Genomic DNA, 13,829 nt, shown 5'->3' with positions numbered 1-13,829 from the left:
AGAAAATTTTGTCAAAATTTTATTTCTATAGAAAATGTTGTCAAAATTTTATTTCTATAGAAAATTGTTCAACATTTTATTTCAATAGAAAATTTTGACAAAATTTTATTTCTATAGAAAATTTGAAAAAATTTTATTTCTATAGAATATTTTGTCAACATTTTATTTCTATAGAAAATTTTGTCAAAATTTCATTTCTTTACAAAATTTTGTCATAATTTAATGGACAATTTTGTCAAAAATTTATTTTATTAAAAAGGTTTTTTCTATAGAAAATTTTATTTCTATTTCATTTCTATAGAAAATTTTTTCAAAATTTTATTTCTATAGAAAATTTTGTCAAAATTTTATTTCTATAGAAAATTTTGTTAAAATTTTATTTCTATAGAAAATTTTGTCAAAATTTTATTTCTATGGAAAATTTTGTCAAAATGTTATTTCTGTAGAAAATTTTGTCAAAATTTTATTTCTATAGGAAATTTTGTCAAACTTGTGTTTCTATAGTAAATTTTGTCAAAATTTTATTTCTAAAGAAAATTTTGTCAAATTTTCATTTCTATAGAAAATTTTGTCAACATTTTATTTCTATAGAAAATTTTGTCTATTTTTTTTTTTTTTCTATAGAAAATTTGGTAGAAATTTTATTTTTATAGAAAATTTTGTCAAAATTTTATTTCTTAGAAAATTTTGTCAAAATTTTATTTTTATAGAAAATTTTGTCAAAATTTTATTTCTATAGAAAATTTTGTCAAAATTTTATTTCTATAGGAAATTTTGTCAAACTTGTGTTTCATTAGAAAATTTTGCCAAAATTTTATTTCTATAGAAAATTTTGTCAAAATTGTACAGTGATATAACAAATTGACTTTATGATGGTGGTAAAAATAGTTCATGTTAAAAAATTAACCATCTTCAAATATGAACTATGAAATTCCATGACCCCTTTGCTCTATCCTATAGAATAAAATGCTCCTTACTCATGGTAATAAGTAAAAAAACTATAGAAGAACAAGATTAACTGAAATTGTAAATAAATTTAATGAAAAAAGTTTACCAAGTATGTTTCTCGTCTTTGCAAAAAAAAAAAAAATATTAATTTTTTTATATATGTAAAAAAACAGCATTTTTCTTTTTTTTGTGAGGGTACTAGCTGAACTAGATTCAGTGAAAATTAAAGTTGTTTTCCCTGAGGTTGCTTCCTAAAAGGGGAGAAGACCATCAGTAACAGTGGCAGCTCTAAGTTTGCGGCACAATATTCAGAGTGTAAGCTGTGTCTGTTTTTTGTTTTGTTTTTTATGTTTCTCTTACCTCCCAATATTCTATATTTGGTGTGGTTCTGTTTTCAACAGACATGCTAGTCCTCTGTGGTTTCTAGACATGCACAGGGAAATAGTTGTAAATATCATTGTATGTGTTGTTTTTGGTCTTTGTGTTAGTGTATCTGTGTGATGGTATTTCCGTATAGGTTTGAGAATACACTAGGAATGTGAGGAAACGGAAACTGTCTTACAAGCATCACCAACCAACGAACAACCCGAGACCCTACCTCAATCCCTTTGTAAAGTCTCTCACATTTCCTCTGAAACTCTCTGGCACACATTATTTCAATTCTGAGGGGAAATAATGTGGTTTTCAACTGGAAATTAACATGAGCTCTTTTTTTTGCACCATGGATTTTTCGTGTCGTTTTAATTTTGTGTGTCTTTTTTTTACTTCATGTCCTTTTGCTGATGTGCTCAACATCATCATGGCTTGTTAAATGCAGATAGGGAAGTGTAATTTTATTAAGAATGCCTGGCAAAATACGGAATACTTGAACATTTCGATTAGGGAGTTCCAAGAGGGAAAACATATTTTAATTAATAGAACTTTTTTATTCTTGCAAATAAAAGTGAACTAATTTAGGGCAATGATACAAGAGAGAGGTTTTTGATTATTTTGGCGTGCAAATGAAATTTACATTCACCCAGCAAAAAAAGCGTCGCCGAAAAAGTAATGGAAATGTTATTTTTGAATCAGGAAGTGGTGCAAAATTGACGCAGAAGCGATGAATTTAACATGGGATTGTCATAGGACGGAAGTCCTCCATTTCAACAGCCGTTGAACTGAATTTGCATCACTTCGTTAGGTGTGATCCGAATTCAACGTTTTGGATGTAAATTAAAAAATTCTGTGATATTTGGTCAAATAAATAATTTTTATAACTTTTTATAATTTTTAATGGATTCTAACGCTTTTCGGAAACATTTGACCTCAAATATTTTCAAAAATTCAAAAATTTTTTTTAGATTGGATTTAGCATTTTTTTGGACAAAGTTTAAACAATTTGTACCATTTTATGAATTCTTACTCTGTTTTTAACCTATTTGAAACAAAAAAGACTTAAAATTACCCATTAAAACTATGAAAAAAAGTTATAAAAAAGAGAATAAAAAGAACTTCCTGGGTAGTCACAATAAAGCACATCATTGGGAGTGAATTTCTGGAAGTGCTTTTAAAGTTGTGCCTTTGGAACAACTTCCAAATTTTTTTGCTGGGAAATTAAAGAACAAAATTGTAAGTCGATGACGTTATTTATTTTTCTTTTTGTTTATTAAAATTTTATCATATCATATCATATCATATCATATCATATCATATCATATCATATCATATCATATCATATCATATCATATCATATCATATCATATCATATCATATCATATCATATCATATCATATCATATCATATCATATCATATCATATCATATCATATCATATCATATCATATCATATCATATCATATCATATCATATCATATCATATCATATCATATCATATCATATCATATCATATCATATCATATCATATCATATCATATCATATCATATCATATCATATCATATCATATCATATCATATCATATCATATCATATCATATCATATCATATCATATCATATCATATCATATCATATCATATCATATCATATCATATCATATCATATCATATCATATCATATCATATCATATCATATCATATCATATTAATTTAATTTAATTTAATTTAATTTAATTTAATTTAATTTAATTTAATTTAATTTAATTTAATTTAATTTAATTTAATTTAATTTAATTTAATTTAATTTAATTTAATTTAATTTAATTTAATTTAATTTAATTTAATTTAATTTAATTTAATTTAATTTAATTTAATTTAATTTAATTTAATTTAATTTAATTTAATTTAATTTAATTTAATTTAATTTAATTTAATTTAATTTAATTTAATTTAATTTAATTTAATTTAATTTAATTTAATTTAATTTAATTTAATTTAATTTAATTTAATTTAATTTAATTTAATTTAATTTAATTTAATTTAATTTAATTTAATTTAATTTAATTTAATTTAATTTAATTTAGTTTAATTTAATTTAATTTAGTTTAATTTAATTTACTTTAATTTAATTTAATTTAATTTAATTTAATTTAATTTAATTTAATTTAATTTAATTTAATTTAATTTAATTTAATTTAATTTAATTTAATTTAATTTAATTTAATTTAATTTAATTTAATTTAATTTAATTTAATTTAATTTAATTTAATTTAATTTAATTTAATTTAATTTAATTTAATTTAATTTAATTTAATTTAATTTAATTTAATTTAATTTAATTTAATTTAATTTAATTTAATTTAATTTAATTTAATTTAATTTAATTTAATTTAATTTAGTTTAGTTTAGTTTAGTTTAGTTTAATTTAATTTAATTTAATTTATTTATTTTATTTATTTATTATTTATTTATTTCAATTAAAGCTACTTTCATTCAAATATACTCGGTATCTACTCGGTATGTCTACAGACAGTTTTTTTATGGTCGTTACAGTTAATGTTCATATCAAATGAACAATACTCTCTATATTCGTCATTTGTAGGTATGAAAAGATTATCCCGAAGTCCTACAAAATCCCACCATTAAATTGGAATACCCTAAGTGATATAAACTTCTTATCCAAAATAAAAGCACATACGCTACATTATACTTTTACATATCTACAGGCCATGGGAGTTTGGTTCTTGGCTGACATCAAAGTGCAGCATAAACTGAGTTTCTTTTGTTGCCTCCGTGACATGTCTGACACAGGCACCCTCCAAAAAGTTCTCTAAGGACAAAAATACAGTTTTTTTGTTTGCAAATTGCGTTCAATTTCTGTGAAGAATTCTATTAAAGGAAGTTGGTTTCTTTGCAGTTTGTTTTTCTTCGTCTTCTTGAGATAACTTCTTTTGCCTGTAGATAATATATATATCCAATGTATGGAAGTTTTCTTTTTTTATATTCTACACTTTGTCACTTTCATCAAACTCCCAGGCAACAAAATTAACCAAGTGGCAAATAAGGCTAAATTCCAACCATCTTGTGGATGTTGGGCTTTCAAAAGAAAGAAGAAAACTTAACGCACCTTCAAAGAAATATAACTTCGCCCCCTGTTATCATCTGAAAAAATAAAACTTTCATCTTCTTGTCATCAGGTTTTCAATAGCTTTTCGTTAGTCATCGGTTTTGCGAAATCCAGGATGAGGTGGTGTTCTGTTGCTGACATTTAGGCTTTAGGCAATAGAGGAGAGAGGTGGGTTAGCTTCTCACAAAACTTTTTGCCAATATTTTTGGTTAATGTTTTTAATGGCATCGGTTGTCAAAATGTTTTTAATTTTTAATTAATATTATTTTTTAATCAATTTTTTCGCTTTTCTGTTGTCGCAAATGTGTTTTGTTTTTAAGCAAATACTTTGCTAAAGTATTGCGGTAAATTTCATGCGGTAAAAGTTTTTAAGTTATTTGAAAAATATTGTCATGATTTGGTGTGTTTGGCGGAAAGGTAATTAAATAATTGATAAAGTTTATTTAGGAAGATAAGAAAAACTTCACAAGGCTATATGGCAACATAATGTGTGGTGGTTGCTTTAAAAATATAATTGGATAAGTCACTATACCTGTATTGTAGCCATATAAAATACAAGCCTCAATAAAATTGTAATAATTTAAAAACTGTTGCCTACTTATAGGCACATATATAATTCCAAAATATTTCTCATAGAGAGATTATAATATTGAAAGATATTGAAATATGCTACATGTACCCCAATGTAGCTTAAAAACAATTCTCAATAAAATTTAAATATTAAACAAAAATTGCTTATAGGCGCACAAATATTTTTACAAATAAATAATGGGGGGCCCCAATACAACTTCTTAAATAATAACGAAAGTAGAAGTGACATATTTTTTTGGTATATAGTTGGACAAGTCACCAATATTTTACCTTCATATAGCTGAAAACATGTCTCAAAAAATATTGAATACCTATTGGAACTGAAATAATTCCAATAATATTTAATAGCTGGCCCAACTTGTGATACTACTTAAATAAGTAAATTATATAAATATACACATGCAAGGGTGGTCACATAAGTATTAAGCCTCCTTGATGTGTAGTACATTTTCTGAAACAGCGACGGTAGAAAATTTGTTTACTTATCACAAAAATGTAGCCTACTTTTAGGGATATAAATATTTCCGAAAACATGTTGATTAATGGCGGGTCACAACTGTCGATTTTTCCCCATATGTTATAAGTGAATTATATATACAGTGTGGCTGATATGTATTACAATCACGTTAACCGTTCGTCTTAGAGCGGATAGGCGGCAACGACACTAGAAATGATTCGAAAAGTGTAAGCTAGAGTTGATCGAAATCCATGACGCAGTAGTAGAAAACTTCTTTGTACCATGGGTATATCACCGATGCAACACATATTTCAAAAAGAGCTTGAACTAAAGCCATTGAAGTTCCAAACAGGACAACAGTTTACCGATACACAAAATAAACTTGGAGTGGGATAAGCCAAGAAGTTGATTCACTTGCCCAATGGACTGAAGTGAGAATGAGATCATCTGAAAATGTTCACTTTCGATAGGCCACCAAAACTCAGGTGCCGACGATGGTAATGGTCGTTTCGTGCCTGTATTCATCGACTAAATGTGGACAAATATCAGGAAAATTGCCTAAAAACAGTTTTGAAGCCCTGGGCAAACAAACATTTCGTCCGCTGAACATGGACAGCATCCACGAAATTTGAGCAAAATTTTATTCCAATAGAAAATTTTGTCAAAATTATATTTCTAGAGAAAATTTTGTCAAAATTGTATTTCTAGAGAAAATTTTGTCAAAATTCTATTTCTATAAAAAATTTAGTCAAAATTTTATTTCTATAGAAAATTTTGTCAAAATTTTATTTCTATAGAAAATTTTGTCAACATTTTATTTCTATAGAAAATTTTGTAAACATTTTATTTCTCTAGATATGTTGGTCTTAATTTTACTTCTACAGAAAATTTTGTCAAAACTTTATTTCTATAGAAAACTCTGTCAATCTTTTATTTCTATAGAAAATTTTATCAAAATTTTATTTCTATAGAAAATTTTATCAAAATTTTATTTCGTTATTTTTGATCTCAGCTTAAAGCCATGCATTGACTAAACTACAAGTGTAGCTTAACCAACAGAGGAAAAGTATGCTTGTCAAATTTATAACGATTGAAGAGAAGCCAACAATAACAAACAAAACGAAAATTTTATTTCTATAAACAATTTAGTCAAAATTTTATTTCTATAGAAAATTTTGCCAAAATTTCATTTCTATAAAATGTTCACTTTCGATAGGCCACCAGAACTCAAGTGCCGATGATGGTCATAGTCGCTTCGTGCTCGTATTCATCGACCGTGATGTTAAACTAAATGGGGACAAATAACAGGAAAATTGCCTAAAAACAGTTTCGAAGCTCTGTGCAGACAAACATTTCGTCCGCTGAACATGGACAGCATCCACGAAATTTTAGCAAAATTTTATTCCTATAGAAAATTTTGTCAAAATTGTATTTCTAGAGAAAATTTTGTCAAAATTCTATTTCTATAGAAAAATTTGTCAATATTTTATTTCTATAGAAAATTTTGTCAATATTTTATTTCTATAGAAAATTTTGTAAACATTTTATTTCTCTAGAAAATTTTGTTAAAATTTTATTTCTCTAGATATGTTGGTGTTAATTTTACTTCTACAGGAAATTTTGTCAAAACTTTATTTCTACAGAAAACTCCGTCAAAAGTTTATTTCTACAGAAAATTTTGTCAAAATTTTATTTCTATAGAAAATGTCAAAATTTTATTTCTAAAGAAAATTTTGTAAAAATTTTATTTCTAAGGAAATTGTGTCAAAATTTTATTTCTACAGAAAACTCCGTCAAAATTTTATTTCTACAGAAATTTTTTTCAAAATTTTATTTCTACAGAAAATTTCGTCAACTTTTATTTCTATAGATATGTTTGTTTTAATTTTATTTCTATAGAAAACTCTGTCAAAATTTTATTTCTATAGAAAATTTTGTCAAAATTTTATTTTTATAGAAAATTTTATCAAAATTTTATTTCTATAGAAAATTTTATCCAAATTTTATTTCTATAGAAAATTTTTTCAAAATGTTATTTCTATAGAATTTTTTCCAACATTTTTTTCTATAGAAAATTTTGTAAATATTTTGTTTCTATAAAAATTTTTTCAAAATTTTATTTCAATAGAAAATTTTGCCCAGATTTTATTTCTATAGAAAATTTTGTACAAATTTTATTTCTTGGAAAATTTTGACAAAATTTTATTTCTATAGAAAATTTTGTCAAAATTTTATTTCTATAGAAAATTTTTCAAAATTTTATTTCTACAGAAAATTTTCTATAGATATGTTTGTCTTAATTTTATTTCTATAGAAAATTTTGTCAAATTCTATTTCTACAGAAAATTTTGTCAAAATTTTATTTCTATAGAAAATTTTGTCAACATTTTATTTCTATAGAAAATTGTATCAACATTTTATTTCTATAAAAAATGGTATCCAAATTTTATTTCTATAGAAAATTTTGTTAAAATTTTATTCCTATAGAAAATTTTGTACAAATTTTATTTCTTGGAAAATTTTGACAAAATTTTTTTTCTATACAAAATTTTATGTCTACAGAAAATTTTGTCAAAATTTTATTTCTACAGAAAATGTTAAAATTTTATTTCTATAGAAAATTTTTTCAAAATTTTATTTCTATAAACTATTTTGCCTAGATTTTATTTCTATAGAAAATTTTGTTAAAATTTTATTTCTATAGAAAATTTTGTTAAAATTTTATTTCTATAGAAAATTTTGTTAAAATTTTATTTCTATAGAAAATTTTGTCAAAATTTTATTTCTATAAACTATTTTGCCCAGATTTTATTTCTATAGAAAATTTTGTTAAAATTTTATTCCTATAGAAAATTTTGTAAAAATTTTATTTCTTGGAAAATTTTGACAAAATTTTATTTCTACAGAAAATTTTATCAAAATTTTATTTCTATAGAAAATTTTGCCAAAATTTTATTTCTATAGAAAATTTTGTCAAAATTTTATTTCTATAGAAAATTTTGTCGAAATTTTATTGTTGTATAAAATTTTGTCAAAATTTTATTGCTATATAAAATTTTAACAAAATTTTATTTCTACAGAAAATTTTGTCAAAATTTTATTTCTATAGAAAATTTTGTCAAAATTTTATTTCTATAGAAAATTTTGTCGAAATTTTATTGCTATATAAAATTTTGTCAAAATTTTATTTCTATAGAAAATTTTGCCAAAATTCTATTTCTACAGAAAATTTTGTCAAAATTTTATTTCTATAGAAAACTCTGTCAAACTTTTATGTCTATAGAAAATTTTGTCAAAATTGTATTTCTATAGACAGTTGTGTCAAAATTTTATTTCTAAAGACAATTTTGTCAAAATTTTATTTCTATAGAAAATTTTGTTAAAATTTTGTTCCTATAGAAAATTTTGTAAAAATTTTATTTCTTGGAAAATTTTGTCAAAATTTTATTCCTATAGAAAATTTTGTAAAAATTTTATTTCTTGGAAAATTTTGACAAAATTTTATTTCTATAGAAAATTTTGTCAAAATTTTATTTCTATAGAACATTTTGTTAAAAATTTATTTCTATTGACACTTTTGTTTAAAATTTTATTTCTATAGAAAATTTTGTTAAAATTTTATTTCAATAGAAAATTTTGTTAAAATTTTATTTCTATAGAAAATTTTTTTAAGATTTTATTCCCATAGAAAATTTTATTTCTATAGAAAATGTTGTCAAGATTTTATTTTTAAACAAAATTTTGGTAAATTTTTTTCTATAGAAATGTTTGTCATAATTTTATTTCTATAGAAAATTTTGTCAAAATTTTATTTCTATAGAAAATTTTGTCAAAATTTTATTTCTATATAAAATTTTGTCAGTATACAGATATTGGAAAATACTCCAATTATATATATGTATATATATATACAACATGAGGTAAAAAGGTTTGATGATTTTAATGTGGCAACGATTTTTTTTAACTTCTGTCAAATATTTTCCCAGTGGGACCGTACCATAAGCCAATCCTTCTGCATGGACGAAGTGATATGATCCATTCCACTTTGGATATGGCGAAAAAAATTTCGACCTAAAAATACTTGGTGTCTACAAATATACTTTTGTTCGCATCACATGATGTATATTTTTTATTCACAAACTTTACAGTTAAAAAAATAAACTAAAATTACTTTTTGATCACTTTGTGTATTGTTTGTAGGAGAAATAATACAATAACTACAAATACAATTGTCATTGTATTCATGTCAAATCAAAAAAACACAATGACAACGATTTTTAATTAAAAATCATTCAGCTTTGAAATGTCGTACATTGATTTCGTATTTATTCAGAAGAAGAATTATTTAAAATATAAATTAATTTCTAGACATCCTTTAATATATCATACATTTATAAAATAAAAATATGACAATGGTTTTTTCGAATGAACTGACAATAAAACAAATACTTTGCACGTCAATTGTAAAATAAATGTCACGGAAAAAAATAATAGGACATGACAATACCATGCATTGGTATTTACCGAATGGCCGGAGTTACAAATAAGAAAAAACCAAGTGTTTAGGTCTTTAAAAAAAAATATTTTCACCACAAATTTTTAACTTTAAACCATTTGCAGTTACGAGATTAAGTAGCTTCTAAGAAGATTTATTGTTAACTGTAAATTACTTTAATTCTCCAATTATACAAATGCTTCGGTTTAACCCAATAAACTCTTCTGGAAACAAATAAAAGATACTGTCTAAAACAAACACATCACAGTTCCAAAACATGTGACAACATAAATTGCACTTATGAAATATGACAGTCCTATGACCATATGCGGAAAAACAATTCGTAGTGGACATTCATTTAATCTGACTAACAAGCAACAGACTACAACAAAATAGAGATTACATAAAAGCATGATTAAAAAAGAAAAATGGTTTGCATAAAACCTAAATCGTTTTAACGAAATGTCGCTTTTTGTTTGATAATAAATAATGCTTGCATTTTTTTTACTTACCCCACCACGTCCAGAACCTTCAAGGCCTTCATCATCAATGTATATTTCATCTCTAGGTGATAGACTAGATGATAATGTTGAGGCTGGCGAGGGCTTTAAAGATTTCTGTAAGAATAAAAAAATGCAAATAGACATTAAATAATATAGCACAAGCATTTATATAAAAAAAAAAACTTTATATTAAGTGAACCAAAATCTGTTTTCCTACTTCACAAAGCGCCTTAAGAAATTGCATATTTTTTGGTGATGCTATCTAACTAACAAAAAATATGAAATTTGTTCTATAAAACTATTAGCAATTTTAATTACATCATTATTCTATGTTTTCAAGCATTTGTTGATAAATTCCATTAGGTTTTTTTATTATTTTAATTTTGGACATGATTAGGTCGACAAGATTCCTACTGTCCTTATCTACTATTTAACGAAATCACCCTGACAAGGAAATTTTAAAGCATTTATATAATACAAACAAGTAAGGAAAGTCTAAAGTCGGGCGGGGCCGACTATATTATACCCTGCACCACTTTGTAGATTTAAATTTTCGATACCATATCACATCCGTCAAATGTGTTGGGGGCTATATATAAAGGTTTGTCCCAAATACATACATTTAAATACCACTCGATCTGGAAGAATTTGATAGACTTCTACAAAATCTATAGACTCAAAATTTAAGTCGGCTAATGCACTAGGGTGGAACACAATGTTAGTAAAAAAAAAATATGGGAAACGTTTAAATCTGAAGCAATTTTAAGGAAACTTCGCAAAAGTTTATTTATGATTTATCGCTCGATATATATGTATTAGAAGTTTAGGAAAATTAAAGTCATTTTTACAACTTTTCGACTCAGCAGTGGCGATTTTACAAATTTGAAGGCGATTGGACTTAAATTGCGACCTAGACTTTGATCACAAAAATGTGTTCACATACAGACGGACGGACAGACGGACATGGTTATATCGACTCAGGGACCCACCCTGAGCATTATTGCCAAAGACACCATGTGTCTATCTCGCCTCCTTCTGGGTGTTACAAACATATGCACTAACTTATAATACCCTGTTCCACAGTGTGGCGCAGGGTATAAATATTGTAAAAAAAATTGTACATGTAAAATGGCTAGCAACTTTTCTTACATCATAATTTTAATTTTTCGCGAACAGGCAAATGTTGAAAAAATCCATATCTTTCTATTAAATTTTAGGAAATGTTCTATTTTGGACATGAATAGGCAGACAAGATTCCTACAGTCCCTATCTACTATTAAGGGAAATCACATGACTTGCAAAAGTAAAAGCATTTGTATAGTACAATTGTAATTGTAGTAAACCAAAGTTTGTTTTCCTACTTAAAAAAGTACAAATAGAAATTTTTAGCATCTCCTCCTCTATAAGAAAACAAAAATTATGAAATTTGTATATGGATTTTAATTTATTAGCAAGTTTTTTTTTTACATCGCAATTGTAGGTTTTCGCGAACAAGCCAAAGTTGAAAAAAAAAATTATATTACCTTTTTATTAAAGTCTACTAAATTGTTTATTTCGGCTATGAATATGCTGCAGACAAGATTCCTACTGTCCCTATCTACTATTTAGTGAAATCGCATAGAATTTGATATGACTTGCAAAAGCAAAAGCATCTATATATTACAAAATATTATAATAAGTAGACAAAAATCTGTTTTTCCTACTTCAAAAAGAAGCCATAGAAATTTTTGCATAGTTTTAGGCGGTTCTCTATATATGTAAAAAAAATATGAAATTTATTATGGAAAACTGTTAGCAATATATTTACATCACATTAGCGTTTCTGAGAATAAGCCAATGATGAAAAATTCCATTACTTTTCATTAGTGAAATCACATTGAATTTGAATTGTTGATAGAGTTGATAGAGAGAAAGTAGATACTTTTATATTGGTAAAAAAAATTAACCAAATGTTGCTCCAATATCGAACAAAGTGAACTAACCGCAGAAATATTTGAGGTAAACAAAATATAATTCGCTTGGCACAATTTCCAAAAACTCATACATTTTTTACTTGCATATAGGAATATATATATATAGGATATAGGAATGAATTGGAATAATACCGAGGAAAGATCAAGTTAATGGCCCGGAAAACTATCCACGGTGACCATTTAGATTTATAAAATTGGCCATTACATTTATTAAAAGTTAATCATTTGTAAAGTAGTTTTATATTTGAAGACCATGTATGTTATACTCAAAATTAATTTTTTTAAGTTTAATTGCAAACTAAATTAATTTCGATTAATTTAATAAATAAAATAAATAAAAAAATAAAAAACAAATTTTAGATTATGGAAAATACAACATTGTGATTTGTCGTAAATTGTACCACATTAATATGTCTCTTGTATTTGTATTCCTCATATACCCAACAGTATGCAACACAAATTTTATTGTTCATGTTTAATACCAGTAGAAAGTTTCCTTAATTAAACAATAAATTCTCAAATACATTTTTATGGAAGGGGAAAACGAAGCAATAATTTTGAAATTAAGTCCTTATGGCAGAATTATATATGAACAATATTCCTCCTGTCCCGACGTACTATATGTCGCTACGATACCATACCTACTAAAACTATTTCTATAGATGAATAAACTATCGTTTCGGAGAACAGAAAAACAAATTTAAATTAAATTAAAGTTCGAATTGTCTAACCTAAAATTTATTATAAACTATACATACACATTATGAATATAATCATATACTACAGCATACTTTCAGGCAAACCCAATAAAATGTTAAGAAAGTATTTAATTCAAATATTCAACATACACATATGAATCCACACTTATACGTCTATGTTTAAAAATAACCCAAATCGTACATCAACAATTTGAGATTGATATTGGCAAGAGTGATTAAGTTGAGGGTTATCATGATTGCCATAGAAATGCTAATAATGAAATTGTTGATGATGATGATTTATTTGTTATTGCCATTGACGACCTCCACAATAATGCTGTTGGCGTTAGTTCATTTGTTAAAAAACAAAATAAATAAATAAACAGAATAGAATAGTAAACATATTGAAACGAAGTGTAAATATTAATAAAATAATATATACAATTTAAGATTTATTGTGAAATTTACATGTACGCAGTGGAGTCCCAAGGCTATATACGAGCAAATCATGTATAGTTGATGTTGGAGGACAAATATTACCAAAAATAAGATTTAATTTAATTATACTTTAAGTTTCATAGAATTAATAAAAGTTAACTTAATTTAATTTATTTCTATTTTTAGTTCTATTTTAAATACTAAAATTTTAAGTTGTTAATGTTTAAT

General features: G+C 24.8%; 1 protein-coding gene across 1 annotated transcript in view; it reads right to left on the bottom strand.

Moving 5' to 3' along the window:
* The window catches only part of Sdc (Syndecan), a 263,979-nt gene that overhangs the window by 133,112 nt on the left and 117,038 nt on the right, over positions 1 to 13,829 (bottom strand). Inside the window, exon 3 of the mRNA XM_075311725.1 lies at positions 10,502 to 10,606. Within this exon, the coding sequence (XP_075167840.1) occupies positions 10,502 to 10,606 (105 nt within the window). The remainder of the gene's footprint in view (positions 1 to 10,501; positions 10,607 to 13,829) is intronic.

This window comes from Haematobia irritans, chromosome 5, assembly GCF_050003625.1.
Source record: "Haematobia irritans isolate KBUSLIRL chromosome 5, ASM5000362v1, whole genome shotgun sequence".
Classification (NCBI taxonomy): domain Eukaryota; kingdom Metazoa; phylum Arthropoda; class Insecta; order Diptera; family Muscidae; genus Haematobia; species Haematobia irritans.
The sequence above is the reverse complement of the archived record's forward strand: the minus strand, read 5'-3'. Positions and strand labels throughout refer to the sequence as shown.